Raw genomic sequence first — 22,889 nt, forward strand, 5'->3', positions numbered from 1 at the left:
AAAACAGAATTACAGGGAAAAACTACACTGAAAAAATATCCTTGTTATTTAACTCTCTCCTCTCCTTAGCATATTTTAAAGTTATTCAAAATAAATAAAGTAAAATATGTTGATTTTATGATCTAGTACTTTGCTGACTTATTAGTTTACTCTCTTAAATTTTAATTAAGGATGCACCGATTAATCGATTGTCCATTTTCCTGATTAATCGGTATCGGCCATTTCCCTGATTAATCAGTTTTAATAATCGGCCAATTTTGTATTTTAATATTTTTGTTAGCATGTCACGTATGAGGCTAGTAATAAAAAATAATAAATTTCTGTTATATATTTATTATTTATTACATGACAATCTAAATATTAAAAAAAATTTTTTAACTTAAATTATTTCTGTTATCAATAGATATCATAAGGTATAATGTAACCTATTCAAAACTATATTTTATTTAAAGTTTAAACTTTAAATATATAAAACAAATAAAAATTTAATATTCAAACTTTAAAACCTTTAAACTGTAATACAAAAACATGAGAATTTCCCCATTTTCAGGGCTCTTAAATGTTACGTCCAACTCTGAAAATTCTTTCACTTTCAATGGAAGATGCTGGGGGACTTAGATATTTCATAGCTATTTAGAAAAAAAAATATTAGAAAAAAATTCTTTTGAACTTCACCACAAAAATGGGTTGCTATGTCTTTGTATAAGAGGTAAATGTAACTATTTTTCTAATTCTTGATCAAAACATTTGTTCGTTTGTTTCGTTTTTTCTTCCTTTTTTAAAAACATGCCCTTATTCATTTTTTAGTTCACCAGAAGTTAATTCATCAAATAAATTAGAAAAACTCAGAGATTATCCTCCATGTTAATCGTCTCCAGAAGTAGAAGCTTCAGAATTTAATTCTTCTTGAGATTTTGAATTATCAGCATCATCTAAGTTACCGATTGTCCATCTTTTTATTTCCTCTACCATCTTTTATTTTATTTTATTTTTTTTAAATTTAATTTTGAATCTTGAATCTAATAAGGATGACAATCATAAAGACTTGTTTTCTATATATGCTGAAAATCTTTTTATATTGAATTTTCTAGTCCTTCTATTGTGGTATTAATGCCACTAAAGGAACTACTGCTCTTTACTTTTGATAATAAGAATAATTTCAGAATCTCTATTGTGTGAATTATTGAAGATGAGGTGGTTTCTCGGTTGCTGGTTTCCACAGTAATTTCTTTGAATGGTTTTAAAAGAACAATAATTTTTTCAACGAGAGACTACTGATATGCTCAAAGTGGGAATTTTATTATCTATAGCATATATGCACAAGGGCTTTTTGCTGTTCCAAGTTTATTTGCAACATGTAGTAAGTAGAATTCTAGCAAATAGGAACATCTTGAATTCATTTGTGTTTCTGCAAACCTAACTTGTCTTGCAAATCTTCCAATTTGCATACAGCTACAGCAGTATGATTAAAATGTGTGACAATATTTCTGTTAACTGTGATTATAGTTTTCACATCTTGTTGAGAAAATATGCATTTTTTTAGTGTCAGCTGGAGTGTATGTGTAAGGCATGATAATACCTCTAAGTTGCAATTCCTGATTCTATCTATCATATTTGCTCTGGAATCTCTCTGTACTAAGAATATCTTATGACTTTTGTTAACTTACACCATTCAAGAACTATGTTTATCTGTTCACTGATTCGTGTAGCTGTGTGGGAACCTTCAAAGGGAACAATTTTCAAAACAGCTCTTGCTGAAAATCATCCTTCAACCAGTGGGGCTGTTACATTTAAAAAAGGAAAATTATTTGTAGTTGCTGTCCAAATATTGGTGATTAAAGAAATACTGTATATTTTGAATCATCAATAGCTTTCTGAAATTTTTGACTGAACTTTTTGAAATTTATTACGGATGTTATTTTCAGATATATATTTTCTGCTGGGAATATTGTAATTAGGAATGAGGTTTTTAGTAATCTTTGAAATCCTAAATCTACAACAAAGTGTGGCTGTATATCTATGCTTATCATTTATCCAATCAAATAATGAACTTCTTTGAATCATTGATATTCCACAATTTTTTCTTCTCTATTAAGTAGCTTGTCTTTGGATATGAGTTTCCGTTATTACTGATGAACATCCAGCTTCTTTCATTTCAGAACTTTCTCTTTTCATCTTTTAAGTTTATTTTTAAAAATTTTCATGATGACATTATTCCAGATGATTTATCATGATTTTTGGTGGCAAAAGTTTTAGCATTTTTTTCCATCTCTCGAAATAAAAGACTGGCGTAAATTGCACTTGGAAACTTCTGTTTTTATCTTTCTTAAAAAATTTCCAAGCAATACTGGAAGCCATGAGGAATTTGGATACTAATTAAAATTAAAAAGTTTATCAAAATAATAATTTATCATTTTAATTTAATACATGAATCTGAAAAAGAAAAAAATAGCTTCATTTGCATAGCATATTGAAAATTATTTTTATCATACGAAATTTTATATTTTTATTAAGAATATATAATTTCATGCAATAATAATCATAATATAATTAACTATTAACACAATAAATTGTTAACACTAATCGGGTGATAATGCGTGACCGATTAATTGGTAATCAGCCATTTTGCTTATCGGTGCATCCTTAATTTTAATCTTTTTTTGTGAATTTTAAAATACAAGGCATGTTCAATAGAAAACTGGAAAAGTACCATTAAAAGTCGAGAGGATGAAGCATAGTATAGTAATTTTGCATAGCATAACATAGTAATTTTGACACACAGCAGTTCTAAGTCAGAGGCAATTGCATATAAATGTGTTATTCTGTTTAAAAATTATCAAAGTGATAAATGGAAGCTTTATTGAAAACGGAGAAAATATTGATGCACAAGAATGCAAGACAATGGACTAGTAAAATGGCAAAGACTCTTCAGCAGTGCATGAAGCGAAGATCAATATAGTATTATTGTTTTTTTGACAGTCCAGTCACCATTCATTGGCATTCATTGGCATATGTAGTTACAGTAAGATGACTACATGATTTGCACACAAGTGTATGAGTAGAGTTCTAAGGTTTGTAAAATAGTCACAGTTCTATGGAAGATTCTTCATAGCATTCTCTGCAGTCCAAGCCATAGAGAATCTTCCACAGAACTGTGGCTGTTTTACAAACCTTAGAACTCTACTCATACACTTGTGTGCAAATCATTTAGTCATCTCCTTACTGTACCTGCATGAGTCAACGGACTTTGATTGTTTTGTCAAAAATCAGACAGTACTACACTTCTCTTGCTTTGTGCACTGCTGGAGAGGTACTGCCATTTTTATTAGTCCATTGTCTTACATTCTCATGCATCTGACTCGGAAGTGTTGTGTGTGTCAAAATTATTTTTGCTTATTCTCCCAACTTCAGCACTTTTCTTATTTTCTATTGAATGAGCCTTACATATTTGTTTTAATTAGAAAATTTTTTAAAGTGTATTTTTATAATTTGATAAAAAGTTGTAAAAAAATTTGATAAAAAGGACTTTTATATTATTGCCATGTTTAACTCATTATCCATTTCTTTAAAATGTTTTATAAATTATTGATGCATTCTTGTTAGTGTAATACAGAACTTCTGAACTGTTGATTCTAAGTGTTAAAGTATTGAGGCTTATTGTTTTTTCACAATTTTCAATAAAGCTTCGATTTATCACTTTGATAATTTTTAAACAGAATAACACATTTATATGATCAGTTGCTTTCTTTAAATCCAACAGTGTTACATGTTTATAATATAAGAAACATCTAGTATGTTATGAGAAAACAGATATATTTCATCAGCATTATAGATGTCATTTGTATCAAAAATTTTTAAGCAAGTTGAACAGTTTTATGGATTTTCATTGTTTAGGACTTGTAGTATTAGCAATACCCTTCTCACTGTGTGCTTGAATTTAGTATCTTGCATATATTATTATTCAGACACTCATTTATTGCTTTGAAATCTTTGGCTCTACTTTTCAGCCAGCTCCTGTTAGTTTTCAGCATTGGACTTCCTCAAAGTCTGGATGTTTTGTTTACACATTTTTTCTTTTGGAATATTCCTTGCTGTCCATAATGGAAGCAAGGCATCTTGCAGGTTATCTTACTAATACAGTAGATCCCCCTATAAGACGGTAGATACGTTCCATTCTTTATGAATCAATTTTGTAGGAATCATAGTTTACGGACTACGGCTGTTTGAAAGGTTTTCTTTCATAAAATTAATCGATTCTAGACTAATTCGACTCAACATTTCCAAAATACGTATATTTTTTTGAAAATAATCCGTATAAACTACGTTATAAACAAAAAATTGTAGGATTGCTTACCGAGTGTGTACCGTTCGACTACGCCCGTTGCTAAAGCTTGGTTTCGTCGCGGAACAGCGCATCAAACCGCGGCCGCGATTTCTGATATTATTTTTCTGCGAAAACTTCGTTGACCTTTGGAGACATCCTTAATATAAATAATTTTTATGGCCGTTAAATAAGAAATGTTTCTTTCACAAGAAATGTATAAAATTACAGTACTGGACAGACGATAGGTCGCCTAACTCGCCGTAGCGTGACGCTAGACGGCGAAAAATATATATTTAATTATAATAAAGTTACAATAAATTAAGTTAATATATAATTATATATACAGTACCTAATTTATATATAATTAATATATAATTATATGTACAGTACCTAATTTATATATAATTATATGAACAGACGATACTAAACTCAATTTATCTGCCTAAACGTCCGTAGCGTGGCGCTATGGACGGCGGGAAAGTAGTTAGGCTGCCCGATGACGTTTTATGTATTATAGGAGTTATTTTTACCGTTGTTTACGGATACTGCCACAATTTTTATAGGAATCATAACTATAGGAAACGGTTTTATAGGGGGATCTACTGTACTGCCACAATTTTTATAGGAATCATAACTATAGGAAACGGTTTTATAGGGGGATCTACTGTATCTTATATGTGTAAATTTAGAATTCAGCACTACAGTTACCTTTGCCTTCAGCCACAAGTCATAAAGTTGCCATCTAGCAGTGATTGTCCCAACTAAATGGTTTGGTATTCCAAATAAAACAAATTCTAATTATTGATTTGTTTTTTGGTTTTTAGGATTTTTTTCCAAATAACCAGCTATCTTGATTAACCTATGACCCTATTAAATGGACACTCTACTGCATCAGTTTATTATTGTTGTTATCAGTTGTATAAATACATTTATGCAACTGATGACTACAATAATAAATTTTATTTGAGTTCTCTATGAATAATAATATGTTTGTTGTACTCTTTCATGCACAAGAGGGAAAAATTACATAAAAAGCTTATTTGCCTTAACAAAGAAATAGAAAACTTACAAACAGTAATTTGACTAGATGACACAAGCAAACTATCAATATCCATATTACCAAATTTATCCTTTGTATCGGGTCTAATACAGTACATAAGTTTTAAAAAGTGGTCAGACATTTTCTCAGTTTGAAGAATTAATTTTCAAAAATTAGAAGGTTTATTAACATCTATATTATTATACTTTTGTAAAAATGCTGATCAATAATTATTGAATTTTAACTGTAAATGCCAAGATTTTATATGATAATTTACATCATAAATAAACCAAGGGAATACATGGAGGAGAGTTATCACAAACGAACAAAGAATTGTAAGCTAGTATGAAATTTCATATTGAAAAGATTGTTCTTATACATCATCTGAGAGTTCCATGTCAATACATTAATATTACATAAAAGGCCTGACAAAGATGATGATATGAGTCAGTGATTAAATAGGAGGAAAATCCTCCTATACTGCTAAGAGTTCAGTGAAGTATCTAATTAAATCATACATATAAATCTCTGTCCGAATATTAAACCTCTCTTTTCATTGTAGCCTTTTTCCTTGTTCTCTAACACAACTCATAAATAACCAAAATTGTTTTTTCTTCTGATTTTGGAACTCTACTAACACCAAATCAGGCAAATGTATCTTGGAAAGAAATGAATCATTCAAGGTCAACTTTTTCTTAATAAATTGCAAAAAGAAATACTGATTAAATACAATAAGGATAAATTCTACTAGATAAAAATTAGTTATCCAATTGATTAACTTCCATAATTTTTCCTTCTGATCCAGACTCATCAACCACAGTTAGCAAAAACTCAAAAATCTTCAAATCAAAAATTCTTAAATTGTACTGATCCAATGCAATATAAACCACTAATTATCACATTTTTCCATTTGAAGTCTTTCTTTAAGTTAATTGGAAATTGAGGAGCCTTAGATGTTTTGTTGCAGTAAGTTAGTGATTTATTATCCTCCTTAAGCTTCCCAACTTCTAATTCCAACAATTTCAGTCATCTATTAAAGTTTCTCTGAGTCTCATTTAAACTAACAACATTTTCATCCAAATACTTGATAAGCTAGGCTATTTCATTAAATCCATTTTCAACAAATTCTTTAATTTCACTGTTATAAGAAATTTGGGAAGAACACAAACTTTAACAATAATCTATTCTTACCAACTTAGAAATTGGCATAGGATTACTAGGTGAACATAATCTGTGTTGAGAATTTGCTGCTTCAGGGGGCTGGAAGAAGTGCATGTAGCTGAACCTAGGTTTAACGCCAAACCACTCATTAATAACAAATAAAATATAATTGTTTCCAAAATTTATTAAATTTTTGAGTTATAAACTTTATTACAAATATTAATTAATCTTATATTTTGAAATATTTTAAAGTGAAACAGGCCTATATGGAATTTGTTTTTCTAATTATGTTTGTAAAAAAACATTTAAACATTATTTGAATTATTAATTTTTTTTTGCAGCATTTGTAATCTACAATTTCTTAAGTCTGTGTTATGAGTATCTTGGAGGGGAAAGTAACATCATGTCAGAGATTCGTGGGAAGCCAATCAAGTAAGTTTTTACAGTTTAAGTTAATTTAATATGTTAAATAAAAAAATATTTCTAATGTAAATTCTATTTAAATCTAAGAGAGAAATTATCACTTCAAAATTTCGAGATGTATGAAATAAAAATAAAAATATGCTAACTTTGTTAAACTATGCTTAGTGGATTACTTATAAAATTTATATAAAATGATTTGTGTTGAGTAGAAAAATAATGTTGATAAATTATACAGGATCAAAAAGATTATATTGAATTTATATAACACTTTATAAATTTTCTGCTTTTATTAGTTATTACTAATCATTTTATAATTTATTATTAAAATAATAAATTTTAATTGATTTCATCTAATTTACCATTCTATAACTATATTACTTGGAAATAATCACAAAAATATTCAGAATTAAAAAAAAAAGTTAAAATTAGAAATGATTTGATTCCTTTAAGAAATGAACTTAAACATACATTGATGATACCAAAAAAAACACATAAGTTAATTTAAACAAAACTAATTTACACTAAAGGTGTTAGTTTAGAACAACTGAAAAAATGAAAAATTAAAATACAAATATCCCTTAATTAATGTGATGCTACCATATATATCAAAATTGTGTTAATCAAATACAGTGGTACTTTGGTACTTGTCCAAACAATCACAACCCAATAAAACAAATTTTTGGTTAATGACAAATATTTTAATTTTAATTTTGTCATTTATAAAAACAAGTTGTCTATGATAAAAATGATTAAATATTTCAAGGATATAATAAAACCTTAGAGCTGATGCTTACCTTTGTCTGACAAAATTATTGAATTCTGTTTGTTTTTCCCCCCCTACTTAATGCATGCAGAACACATTCATCGTGTCAGTGACACACTGACATTTGTTGCAAATTTGCATGTTATAAATATATATAAATTGATTTTTAACAATTTCTTTCTGCAATTTTTTTTGTCAAGAACTTTTGGATGCTCTGTACATTTTGTATCTTTTAGTTCAAAATTTCTTGAAGAAAACTTTCAAAACCATATTTGACATGTTCAATGTGTAGGAGCATCTTCCCTATACATGCTACAAGTATTTTTTACTGGCTGGATGGCCGAGCGGTCAAGGTGGCAGCCTACTGCTGACCACCTTGACCACTTGACCGCTACTGGGAGACCTGGGATCGAATCCAGACAGGTCAAGGAATCCCCGGGAATTTTTTGCAGGGTGGTCCGTTTGGATATATCGGGCCCAGTCCCTCATCACCCGGTCGCCCCATTGTGGTCCTGGCCGAACCCATAACGGGCCTCCTATAAGAGGCCCTCTTAGTGCCCACAGGGCGGAAAGAGTAAAAAAATATATATATATTTTACTGTTAGTATAGAATTATATCCTTTATGAAGCTTAAAAAGCATACATAATAATCCTGATATGTTGTTTATCTGCATACTTTTCAATTTAATTTAAGCAAATAAAACATAAAGTAAAGTTCTAAAACAAGCTTATGAACAAAGAATACAATAGCACATTAGAAGTAATGTGTTAAATTTCACAACTATCATAATTAAACTGTATATTTATATCAAAAGTTGCCCTCAGCACGAAAATAGCAAATTCACCAATATCTTATTTGCTGAGAAAAACATCTGTGTTAAGTAAAGACGGCTGTTAAGCTGCATTAATTAAAACTTCTGCCACATATATAAAGGGATTGTCACAATTTCATGCATTACTCAAATCCTTCATTAAGGAAGGACTACCTGTACATTCAAATATTTTCAACAGCAAAGTGTTGAAAGTCCAGACTAATTGGGATTAGATCTGTTTGGATTTTCAAATATGTAATTTAAATATAATTTGTAGAATCATGATATTTAAATTATCTGTTTTTTATCTGAGCAATTTTTTTATATTACCACAATCTGTATGCTGTACTATAAAAATATGTTTAAAACATAAATGAAAGAGTTTTCTGTTAATTAATGAATGATTAATTTTGGTAAAAAAAACTGGTAAAACTTTCTACACAGGCCAAAAAAGAACATCAACAACAAATTTAAAAGGGTTAATATTCATTTTTCAAAAGCTTAATTCAGATTTTTGATGCTTTACTGTATTTAAATTATCCACACTCCATTTATAATATAAATTTAAATTTTTTTATATACAAGTAAATAAATCCGAATTTTTAAAAAACTTGAAGACAAATATCTTTTAGAAGCAGACACCTAATTTATTACATAATTCTAGGTTTCAGAAAGATGTGACATTAGAGCATCACAAGAAGTAGATGATTTAATTCATATAGATCAGGGGTGTCCAACTTTTTTGTTTCTCTGGGCCACATTGGAAGAAGTCATGGAGTTCTGGGCCACAAGTATATTGTAGCCCAATCCTTAAATATACAAGTATATTTAAGGATTTACATGTCTAGATTATAGTAATAGGTATTAAAACTTTATCACGAAAAACGATATTTTAAAAATTACTTCTACGGACGCTTTTAATTTCTACTTACAAATAGATAAATTTATTTATTATAAAGGAGACAAACAAACAATTTTTTTGAAAAACACAAATATTTGTTTTATTTGGGTCTTTAATTAATAAAAAAAACAACGAAACACCATTTTAAAGTGCATTTTTATTTGACTAATATATTTATAAATAATATGTAGCCCAAAAAGTAGCTAAAGTGCCAACTGATATTTTTTACGCCAAAGTAAAAAAAGGGTAGCCAAATTTGGCGCAATGTAGCCAAATCTTGCAATGCTGAAAGGAATATTAAATAAAGCTAGAGTTGGGATTCAAAGGATTATAGACCCAAATTTGGGGAAAGGAAAGAAAGGTCAAAAAATAAAGAATGAGAAAGGTTAAATAGACCTTCTGTTATGCAAATATTGATTTTTAATTTTTCAACCTTTCTCACTTCTTTTTATCTTTTGGCCTTTCTCTCCTTTCTCCGAATTTGGGGGTATAATCCTTTGAGTCATGACTCCAGCTTTATATAGTATTCCTTCCTCATTCACACATTTCAAGTATTTGCAAATATTTTCTTTCTATTAAAAAATAAAATATGTATAAAGGTTTATGGCTTTGTGGAACTTCTTTTTTGAGGTTTATGCAGTTGAAATAAATAAATAAATAAATAAAATACAGTCTATCCCCCTATAACACTGTTGATAATTCCATTTTATATGAATTCCATGTTGTACGAGTCACTTAGATTTTACAAATACAACAGAGCATCATTTATCCGAATCATTTGGGGACTGGGGTTGTTCAGATAACTTATTTTTCAGATAACCAATTATGTACGAAAAAATATATTAACCTATCCTGTGTTGAAATTTTTCTCTGTTGCATGTCGCTTCGCGTTGAATTTTCGTTGATGTTAAGCGTAATGAAAACTTTTTAAAATAATAATCGTGGCTATTGTATTGTTAAAAATTATTTTTTTATTTTGTACAAATAAAATAAACATATTGAAAAATATAAAAACCAAAAAATATATACTTTAGAAGTTGATCTAGTATCAAAAACATTCGATTCAGCATGACACACAGTCCTCAAAAACACCACACAAAAGTGCCAGTGCTGCCAGCTAAAATACACACACCAACAAAAAAAATATTGGAGTAGCCCAAAATACAGCCAAAGATTGCAGTGCCACAGCACTAGCGAAAATTTAAATTTGCTGACTGTAATGCTTTCAGATAACCGACTTTTGGATAAACGATGCTCTACTGTACGTGTGCTGGGCTGTGAACAGCTCACATATTTGTAAAATCTAAGTGACTCGTATAACATAGAATTCATATAGAATGGAATAATCAACAGTGTTATAGGGGGTTGACTGTAAATAATAAAAGAAATTTGTCGGTTTTGTTTACACATTTATAAGGTTATTAAGGTTTATAAGGTGGGCCGCATTGGAACTTGCCTTGGGCCACGTACAGCCTGCGGGCCGCAGGTTGGACATCCCTGATATAGACTATTAATAACATTTTCAATTATTAGTAATAATTGAAGATGTTAGTATTATATGATAAATAACATATTCTAACCTCGTTCCAGTCTGGTTCAAAGTTTTCATCTACAGTCAACTCTCTGTGTGTCATATAGCATCACAGATGCCATAGTACATTTTTCAACATTTCATATACAGTGAAACCTCCATTAAGGGATACTCTTGAATAGCGGACACCTGTACTTAATGGACATTTTTACAGTCACCAGACCCTACAAATAGGATATCTATTATATTTATCTATAAATAACAGATGCTGTCATCATAACCAATCTTATGAAAACACAATGTCCCACCTTCAATATTCTGAAAGAATTAATTACATATGAAATATTTTAAAGTGAAAACAATGAATTTTGACCATAGGCATCAAATAAAGACTGGCCTAAAAGACTGGGAGGAGGGCAGATTATAAGAAGTGGAACAATATTCTTTATCTGTTAAAGAAGTTTAAGCTGGTTGTCAATCATCATTTATTATTATACATATACAGTAGAGCGTTGTTTATTCGAAAGTCAATTATCCGAAAGAATTCTAGTCGGCAAATTTAAATTTTTGCCAGTGCTGGCGCTGCAATCTTTGGCTATGTCTTGGGCTACTCAAATATTTTATGTTTTTGATACTAAATTAACTTCTGAAGTATAATTTTTTATTGTTTTTTTATTTTTCAATATATTTATTTTGTTTGTACAAAATAAAAAAATAATTTTTAACGATAAAATAGTCTTTGTTAGGATTAACATTGACGAAAATTCAACGCGAAGTGACATGCAACGGAGAAAAATTTCAACATGGGATAGGTTAATATATTTTTTCGTATATAATCGGTTATCTGAAATATCGATTTTCCAAACAACCCCAGTCCCCAATTGATTTGGATAAACGACACTCTACTGTAATGTCTTATTATTGGAATTAAGCTTATAATACCAAAAAACTATAATCTTTTCTGAAGTTATTCATTCATTCAACAGGAATTGTAGAATAATAGTAATGAAAAAGAAACTTAAGATCATAAATGTGAGAAAACTGAATATCTTTCCATACTTTAAAGTGGTTGGCAAATTGCCTTCATAGCAAACTTTGAACTTTCACCAAACAAATGCTGCTGTTGTAATTGTTTTGTGGTGGCTAAAGTGTAATTTTTAATAAATCAGTTATTGAGAAAAGCTACACCTACTTGATAATTACAAAGCAGACAAATCCCTGTATCAATTTTTATTAGTCATAAATGATGATATAAATGTAACAGTTGTGAATATATTTCTCACACCTTGAAGTGGATAGCAAATTATCTTCATAACTTGACATTCAAATGAGATTCAATAAAATTCATTTAAAACAAGATTTTTACAGCTGAAAAAATAAATACTATATTGTATATATGTTTTAATTATATATGCTACTTATATTTTTTGATATATTCACATGACTAATGCAGATTTGACATTTTCATAATCCACTGTATTCTTCACTTTATATTGACCATATTTAGAATATGGCTTCTGGCATGTGCCTCTGAATAGCAGTTAAACTTCTCGGTTCTGATGGTATCTGCTATTCAGAGATTATACTGTATTTAAAATTTCATTAAAAAATTTGAAAAATTTATGCCTTCCTAACTTTTTAACCTGGATGACATGCAGTTTCACACTCTTTCAGTGCACAAATACATGTTTACACAAGTGCATAAAACTTTTCAAGGAATAAATACTGGCATCTGAGAGATTTCATGCAACATAGAGTACAGTAGTCATTGAGAAAAATCTGTGGATGTTTACACTTATAACCAGCACTTGCTTTGCTAGCATAACTTTATTTGCAAATATGAATCCTTTTTTTATATTTGTGTCAATATGCTTTTAAAAGGTGTTATTTAAATTGTAATATAAAATTAATTTACAAGTACAAACTACTTCGGTATTGATGAATTAATTTTAAATTCTTAGAATATGTATGATTGAACAGCAATATAGTTGTTAACTTTAATAGCTAATTTGTTGTTTTAATAATTTGGTTTGTTTCCAAAATTAGGAAAAAATTGAAACTTTATATAAATTATTACATATTACATATAAATTTTTAATTTATTTACTATATTTAAATTATCCTGTGTTTGTTATTAATGTGTTATAATTATTTATACAAATAATAATGTATAAAATATATACTGTATAACAAAATACTTAAAATTGAAACTATATTGTTTTGAAGGTCTAGTTGGTGGTATGGTACTTGCTGTCTATCAGGAAAGACGTACACAATTGGATTTTTAAGATTCTGCAAACAGGTAAATTTTTAATAATAATTAAATAACTTAGATTTTTCAATTTACTTAAATATTTAACTTAAATATCTTTGATTAAAATGATAAAAAGAATCTTGTACCACAGTTTTGAAAAATTGAGAGAAATTTATTAGAGCTAGTTATTTGCCATTATTGANTTTAATTTCTAGCGATGAAATAATTGGAAAATATAAATATTTTTATTTTTGATCTGATTAGAGGAGAGAAAGAAACTAGCAGGAAAAAAATCCATAATCAACATGTCAGTAATTTACAATGAAACATTCAAAGATCTTTCTCAACACTGATCAGCATAGCTATTAGTACTGAAACACTACTGTATAAATTTTTGTATCCAAGATAATTTGAGTAATGCAATGTTTTTCAAACATCAATCTTGGAGTCTACAAATATGTTGATGGGGATACTTGAGTAGAAAAAAGAAGCATGTTATATTTATGATAAAAAAAAAAAGTTTCTCATAATATTTACCTTATTAAAAATAACAACAAAGTTTATATTAAAAAATATAAAATTATTTAAATTAAACTAAAACTTTTTAAACAAAAGATCATTGTATTGTGGTACAATATTCTGTTCCAAATTTCAGTTGTCTAGATTCACATTATTTACTAAATTGGCTATGCAAGTATTTGTAACATTATTTATTTACACTATAATATATATTCATTTCAAATCACTAAGGTATAGTGATTATATATTTTCCATTACTAAAAGGTTTCCTGTGTTGTACAGTTATATTTGAAGCAATGAAATTAGCAGCAGTTATATTTGAGCAACTGTTGATAAATTTCATTAGAGTTATTTACTGAATATTTCTACTTTTGATTGCTTGAGCAATAAATTCTTTGTTTGTCCTTGTTTTTCTCAAAGAGCAATTTATGGTTTGTCTCATAATGCTGTTTTACTGATGACATTCTGCATACAACTTCCTCAGAACATGAAGTACAAAGTGCTTTGTCTTTGCTCATCATTCCTTATTTTTCAGTCCACTAAACTTGAAACTCTCTGCAGCTTGATTCTGCTAAGTTTTGCTTTTTATTTTCATTGGCCATTTTAAGAAACAATTTTTAGCAAATTTATTTGAAATTAAAATCAAATAAATTTTTATAGTTTTAAAACATAATACAGTGGTACCCCGGTATACATCTGCTTTAGAATACGTCCAATTCAGAATACGTCCTGTTTGGACGAAACAAATTTTGCTCAGTATACAACTTTTGTTCACTATACGACTTAATTCAATTATACACATCATCTATGAACAAGTAGCAATATCGGTGTACTAGACAAGACTAGACATTCACGGTGCCACGGTTTATAACTTTGTTAAATTTCTTCTGATTTTAATTTGTAAGTAAAATTTTATTATTTTTATTAAACATGAATTGCAAAAAGGCAAATGAAAAGCAACAGAAAAATAAAAAAATGATTAGAATCGCAATGGAACTGAAAAAAGAGATTGTTGAGAAATATGAAGGTGGCATGCGTGTTCCAGATTTAACTGTTGCATACCGTATTCTGTGAATGACAATATCGGCAATTGTGAAAAATAAAGACATTATTAAATCTGCTAACATTTTGAAAGGGGTTAAATCAATTTCTAAACATTAGATCATATTGAGAAATTGCTTTTGCTTTGGATAACTGAAAAACAGTGTGCTGGTGACAGCATATCAGAAGCAATTACTTGCGAGAAAGCTAAAAAAATACATGCTGATCTCATGAAAAATCAAGTATGAACTAGCCAGGAAAGCGAGGTGTTTAAAGCCAGTCATTTTTTTTACATGAGAACGGATTAATCATTTTTACATTACTTCTTATGGGAAATGTTGGTTTGGTATATGTCCTGTTTGGTTTAAGTCCAAACATCAGGAACCGATTAAGGTTGTATACTGAGGTTCCACTATATATTAGTATATATCTAAATTAAATTACCTTTATAATTATAATTCACACTTCCATTAAAAACAAAACACAAAACTTGTCACTGCTTTTTATTTCAATATCCAAACAATAATTGAAACTGTACAATTAATTACTAGTATATTCAAGTAATGATTACTAAGATTTTTAAGTTTTTTTTTCTTTTTCGAGTATTCTGTATTCAAGTATTTCAAAAGGTACTGACAAAATAATTCAATGTTTAATAATTATAGTCAGTCATAACAAAAGAAAAAATATTTGTATGTATTTAAAGTAGTTTTTTTATATAAAACAATAAAGTTTCTCTGGTATGGCTTACTAGATGTCAGGACTAATATTAAATTTAAACAATGTACTGCAACTGTTCTTTCATAAAGTTAATAATATGTATACAAAGTAGTAAAAGTTCATAATTTATATTCATAAGTTAAAATTAAAAAGAAATAAAATTGTTTTACAATAAATTTTTTATTCCAAAATTTTTCAAGAATTTGCCAAAAAGATTTTAATAATCTATAAATGTTTGAAATTACACCACCGTAAATCATTAATGTACCATAGGTTCACCATCCCTGCCTACTGTATTTATTGGCAATTGTCATATAGTCTTTTGAGAAAGAGAGGTGGTGATGCTCTGGCATCCCTTACTTGTCAGATCTGATCCCAACAGACTTACTTTTATTCTTAAACTAAAATTAAAATTCTAAAGTCATTTTGATTTATGATGATATGCTAGCCATTTAGAAAAATATAACAGACAGGTTGAAGGGAATACAAAAAAATTTTTTTTGCAAAGCTTGTCTAAGTTCACAAGGGAATTATGTTGATGGAGTTATGTAATAAAATAATTTTATTATACTTATTATTTGTATTTAATCAGTTCAGAAACTTTATTGTTACACTTCATGTATTACTATAATAAAACTAAATTTTATATAACCCTTATTTTATATCAGTTGGTTAAGTAACACATCTTCATAATTTTTTTTTTTTTTTTTACATCAGTAAAATTTAGAAATTTAATAAATTAACCTATCCAAAAGGATATCAACTTTATTGAAATATTTTGACAACACCATGCTGACTTTAGCCTGCTATTATATATATATATATATCTTAATTTTGAGTAATGATCTAATTTACTGGATATACTTATAATGAATTTGAATTGTCCTCTATTGGTAAAATGTCTAGAAATGAAAATTGAATATTTTAATAATTATACATTATTTATTTCAAATATTTTCTTATCATTTATTGTAATGTATTACAAATAATTTATTAAAAGAAGTTTATTGGTTGTAGTCAGTTTATGAGTGGAATGTAGATATATGATAGAATGTAAGCACCCCATGAATGGAATGATATGCATCATAAATAGTACTACAAATTACAACTGTATATTGTAAACTTTGTATTAATTACTTCTTTATCGTTGCCGCTAAAATTAACTCAAAAACATCTGAATCCAGTAACGATAAAACAAATTTAATAAGTAAACTAACTTTTCACTTATTTAATTCACTTAATGTTATAGTATGAGAAAGAATCATTTCATTGAACCAAATATTACACAAATATGATGTGCTCAGTGAAAGTAAAGAAAAAATGTTTAAAGTTAAACTTCATGATCACTGCTTCTTTGTTTTTAATATGACATCATGATTAGTTTTCAGCTTAAAACATTAGTTTTGAAATAAAAAATTTTTATTGTATTTTAAAAACATCTGTGGAATATATTTTAAATGGGTGCTTGCTTATTTAAATTGCTAAGGTATATTTGCATGATTAGCAAGCACTTTTTTATTGTGATATTTACTATATTAGAATAAATTGTTCAATAGAGAAGTGTTTAAATAACAAGTAATGGTTCTTTAACTATATAGTTATCATCCTTTTTAAAAAAATGCCATGCATGAATTGGATAATTATGTATGATATACAGGTCCTTACACATAGTAAATTTTTTTATGTACAGTACCTGTATATTGTACATAATGAAATTTTTACTGTAGTTTAAAACTATGCATTATATAGTCATTACCATTGCACACATATATCTACAGTAGTGTGTCGTTTATCCGAAAGAATTCCAGTCGGCAAATTTAAATTTTCGCCAGTGCTGTGGCACTGCAATCTTTGGCTATGTCTTGGGCTACTCAAATATTTTACGTTTTTGATACTAAATTAACTTCTGAAGTATAATTTTCAATATATTTATTTTGTTTGTACAAAATAAAAAAATAATTTTTAACGATACAATAGTCTTCGTTAGGCTTAACATCGACGAAAATTCAACGCAAAGCGACACGCAATGGAGAAAAATTTCAACATGGGATAGGTTAATATATTTTTTCGAACATAATCGGTTATCCAAAATATTGATTTTCCGAACAACCCCAGTCCCCAATTGATCCGGATAAATGATGCTCTACCGTAGTTTCAAATTTTCTTTAAAAATAGTTATGCATGACTGGGTTCATAAGATAGCCTAAGAAATTAAATGCCACTTACTGTAAAATATTGAATTATTATTATTATTTTTTTTCATCAGTTTAGCATTATGTTTCAAAGTATATTACTGTACTTTATATAAGTTTCTTTTTACTTAGGCAACATTACAATTCTGTGCTGTGAAACCACTGATGTCTGTCATTATACTCATTCTACAACCATTTGGACGTTATTCAGATGGTGATTGGAGGTAAATCTTTATTTTTGCTCTCTATTTACATTGAGTGAATTAGTTATTTTTGTTATAAAACTAGTCAATTAAATTTCTAAACAAAATGAATACAGAAGAATTTAACTTTTGTATTTGTTCATGTAATAATTTAGGAATGAAAATTTTGATAAAATTCTTTCAAGTGATGTAACAGACATTGAAACAGTTATATCATTTAAAAGAATTTTATGTAGATACACATTTTGAAGATTTTTTTTTATTTTTATCATTTTTAAAATAACCAACATTAGGTGGGATCACTATATAAATTTCTAATAAGTGAAAATTCTGGTTTTTGATTCTAGAATTAAAAAATAATAATAAAATAATTCATAAGATTCCAGCAGTAATCTCTGTCACTATCATGGGAACATAGTGAGTTATAACTAAAGAGTATCATATTATCATCAACATTACCTACTAAACACTCACTTATGGGATATGTTTCTTTGAAAAGATTGACTGTCAGGTGTGCGCCCATACATTAGGACATATGCCCATCCTTTTTCATCTTCGTTGCTCTTTTCCTAATCTCCAAAAATCTCCAAACAACAGAAAATTTGTGACTTCTAGCCTATTCTGCAAATATAAAACAAACTAATAAATATTATTTCTCCATTGGCACATGCAACTTCATCATATGTTGACCAAAACACCATTCTTTGTTTTCAAGAACAAGTTAGCCCTCAGTGCAACCAATATGCTGATCTGACATTGAATCAGAGTTTGAAGCTCCTAGCATAATGTATGATGCCCTTTTTTAGGCTGCAGATGCCACTGCTGACTGTTTATCATCTGGATACCTGAAGTCATTTGGGGAAATGTCAAGGGAATTAGATATACCCATGAAAAAACATGCAGACAAAGAAGTTCAGCATTTGTGATTTGGACAGAGAACAGGAAAAGTGCTAGGAACAACAAACAAGCAAAAGTGGACAATCCAACAGTGACCACATATCAACCTACCAATATGGATGCTCATTGGACTCCATGATCAAATGAAAATTGTAAAATAATTGTACAGTTGTATCTCTCTCTCCCTCCATGAGGTGGCAACATATTGGCTATAGTGTGTACAAAGGATTAAGAGTAAATGAACCTTTCTTTCAGCAAGGGCTGAGCATAGTTGCTTTTCATCTGGATTCACACATTGAACACCTTTCATTAAGGCATGTTGGAAAATAAAGGGAAGTTTGCAGACTGGTCACCATTCAGACTAAGGTCATTTGACCTTGTTAAAAGACAAATAAAACATGTTTTCATGTTTTATTTGTCTTTCATCAGTTTGTTTTTTTTTTTTTTTTCATAATTGGAAAAAAAAACAAACTGATGATTGTGTTCCGCATGCAGTGTGTTTTACAACCATTTCAAGTGGATGAAGTGTTTCAAAACAATATGTATCTGTGACACACTAAGATTTGTTGCAAATTCATGAGTTGTTATTCATCAATCTGTTCAAAATTTTCCGAACAAAACTTTCAAAACCACATTTGGAATTTAGACACATCTTCCCCATACACAGTATGAATATTTTTACTGTTTGTATAGCATGTTAACCTTTACAAAAATTAAATGCATGCATAATATACCCGGGTGCACTTTATCTGCAGACATTTCAACTTGATTTTATTCAACGAAATGCGATGTAAAAAAGTTCAAAATAAGCTTCAAAACAAAGAATACAATCTCACATCATATTTGATGTGTTAAATTTCACAACTACAATTACATCATATATTTATATTAAGTAAAAACAGCTGTTAATAAAAATATGCAAAAACTTTGTTCAAATCCTAATAAAATTACTGTAATATAGTAGTTGTATTTTGCTATTCTGTATTGGGTATGTGTATTTTTTTTTTTTACTTTTTTATAATTTGTACTTGCTAGGCTTGGAAACTTCTTGTTATATTTGTGTTAAATCAGATAAATATACCAATTTTTCTGTTCAACAGCCTGATTTTCCTTTTCATTTCTGCACTGGACAGGTTTAGCTATATGCAGGTTAATTTATATTAATTTTTGCATAAAATTTAAGGGACCAAAGAAATTTTCTGTTAATGACAGGTTTGACTATATAATTAGCTAAGATAATTAAAGTAAGAAATGTCATAAATTTAAACTGTTGTACTGCAAGAAAATAATAACTAAAATGTTTAATGTTTAAAGCACAAGTTAAGACTGATGTCAAAAGTAAGTTTGAAACTACCTAAAATTGATGATGATAACTGAACATTAGTTTCAACAAGTGAAGTTTTATAAATGTATTTTAAGTTGTATATTTTGGAATGTGCTGATTCTGATAACATTAAACAAATTATCTGTGATTATAAAAAGTGGATTGTACTGTAATCAGAATAAACAAAATGTTTTCATAATATTTAGTTATGATTAAATTTAATTTTTAATGAGTTTATATTTTTAATTTATTAAAAAGTTGTTTTTGATGATTTCACTATTTAAATTATTTTATAATATTTCTAGGCCTGACAGTGGTTACTTATACATCACAATTATTTACAACATAAGTGTTACTTTAGCACTTTATGGCATGGTTCTCTTTTACTTTGCTACAAAAGAACTGTTATCTCCTTATGAACCAGTTTGGAAATTCTGCACAGTAAAATCTGTTATATTTCTTTCTTTCTGGCAAGGTAAGATTTATTTAGTTATAATTCTATAAGCATTTGTATTTGCCTAGGTAAAAATGATAATTTAAAAAAAAATAAGAAATATTTAATTTATTATTCTATATTTTAAATGTTTTTTTCCTGGAAGATAAAAAGCTTTGAAATTGTTTTAAATAACTTGTACTATTTGTTAGAAATTATAAAGAGTTTTTTTTTTTTTTTTGATGCTATAAAATTTTTAATAAGAACATTTTTTTCATTCAGAATAATTAAACTGTTTAGAATTTGGTTAAATTAAGAAAGTAACACAATACAGTCGACCCCCTATAACACTGTTGATTATTCCATTTTATATGAATTCCATGTTGTACGAGTCACTTAGATTTTACAAATACATGAGCTGTTCACAGCCTGGCACATGAATTTGTAAAATCTAAGTGACTCGTACAACATGGAATTCATATAAAACAGAATTATCAACAGTGTTATAGGGGGGGTTGACTGTAATTATATCTAAATGCTTTGAATTTGAATGGACCAAAGTTATGTTTTAAAGTTTGTGGTATTCTGCATATGAGTGTCTTAGTTTAGTATTTGAATTTTTCAATAAATAATATAAAGTTCTTAATGAAAATAAAAATTTCAAATTACATTAGAGTTTATTAAGCATTGTGTATTTTCAGAGTGTGATTACATATATTAGAGGCACTATAAATGAATATTCAGTATTTAACAGCATTAAAGCCAAGAATTGAAAATATTTTCTGGTTGTTTTATTTATTCAAGAAATTTTTTATATTGGCTATTATAAGATTTTTTTTATTCAATATGGTGTTAATGTCCAATTATTATGAAAGTCAATTTTTGTATTTATAAAAGTTTTATTACATATAATATAATATTTCAAGTGACATTTTTACATTGTATTCAATACAGTTCTTATTTACTCTTGTTTACTTTGTACATTGTTATGATAAATAATTTTTTCTTTTCCTTACATTAAAATATGAAAATGATGAAATTTCATAAATTTATTATCTTGTATTTGCTATTGTTTTACACTTATATTTAAAATGCTATGCATTGTTTTAATTATGATTATGATATGAGAACTGATATTAATTTGCATTTTGAAATTAAATTCTACTGATTTCTTATCAGTAAAATTTTTAGAAGTTTCTAGATTGCAGTGTTTTTTTAGATTAAATAAAAATAGTCATTTAAATTTATGAAATTAACTTGTTTTTTTAAGCAAACCTTTGAAAATTGTGTATCATCATGACTAGGTCAATATATATAAAATTTCAAGTACTTATGAACTTATACCAAATTATTCCATGATCTAAACAATAAAAACCAACACATTAGATGAAAATAATTCAAAACAGAAAATTTCTAATTTAGCAGTATATAATTTTATAACATATTTTCAGCTGTCTTAAATAGCCATTATCAGATTACACTCTTGTCCAAAAAAATAAGCATAAGGATTAATTTGGCATATATCTCAGGAATTACTGATCATGACAGTGTGAAATTTAACATATAACCAGAATGTTTTAGCCTTTATGCAAATAAACAATTAAAGACCAAAAATTTAATTTCAACTATATCAAATCAAAAACCACAAGAAAAAGTACTGAGGGTTGTAAATCTGTTTGCACAGAAAATGATTAATATGGCATATGATACAGTATGATCACATATACTGCACAGCAATTATTTATGCTAGTATAACATCATTTACCAGCAAAGTCCATTCTCAAACGAGAATTTTGAAGCTCGGAATGTTCTTGGTGAGGTTAAAAGGATGCAACTTGTTTTCCTACAGCATTCCATGCATGTTCAATGGGATTTAGATTGAAAATTACAGATGATGATGTCCTGTTATCATTCATAAAAATGAATTTTCACTCACAGCATCATTAAAAAAATTTTACTTAGGGAATGGATAATACTTTTTTTAATGAGATATTCAGTTTGCTTCCAATAACCAACAATGAGGCAAAATTGGCTCATCAATATTTTACCCATGGTCTGGTATGTTTCAGTCTGCAAATACTTGTTTCCACCTACAATTACACATATTGGAGTGTATTGCAACATGCAAAATTCTTGTTTATTGGTTCAGTAGGCTCTTTCAGTTTGTAACTGTTCACTTCATTTTCATTCTTGCACATATGATGTTAGGAAGTTTATAATTAAAATTATAAGTAATTATGATAAATATTTGAGAACTATTTTATATTGGTGTTGAAACCCAAAGTTATTCCAAGGAGGACACTGCACAGCTCAAGGAAATTGCATGCTAAGCAATTACTATTGTAATATTAT

At 28.1% G+C, this 22,889-nt stretch overlaps 1 protein-coding gene across 1 annotated transcript in view; it reads left to right on the plus strand.

Annotated features, from left to right (window-relative positions):
* Positions 1–22,889, plus strand: part of LOC111642114 (transmembrane protein 184B-like) — a 32,270-nt gene that overhangs the window by 2,672 nt on the left and 6,709 nt on the right. The window contains exons 3-6 of the mRNA XM_023388395.1: positions 6,866–6,956; positions 13,181–13,256; positions 17,813–17,904; positions 20,410–20,579. Coding sequence (XP_023244163.1) covers positions 6,866–6,956; positions 13,181–13,256; positions 17,813–17,904; positions 20,410–20,579 — 429 coding nt within the window. The remainder of the gene's footprint in view (positions 1–6,865; positions 6,957–13,180; positions 13,257–17,812; positions 17,905–20,409; positions 20,580–22,889) is intronic.

This window comes from Centruroides sculpturatus, unplaced genomic scaffold, assembly GCF_000671375.1.
Source record: "Centruroides sculpturatus isolate CEXI.00-Female unplaced genomic scaffold, Cexi_2.0 scaffold1620, whole genome shotgun sequence".
In the NCBI taxonomy this organism is placed as follows: Eukaryota; Metazoa; Arthropoda; class Arachnida; order Scorpiones; family Buthidae; genus Centruroides; species Centruroides sculpturatus.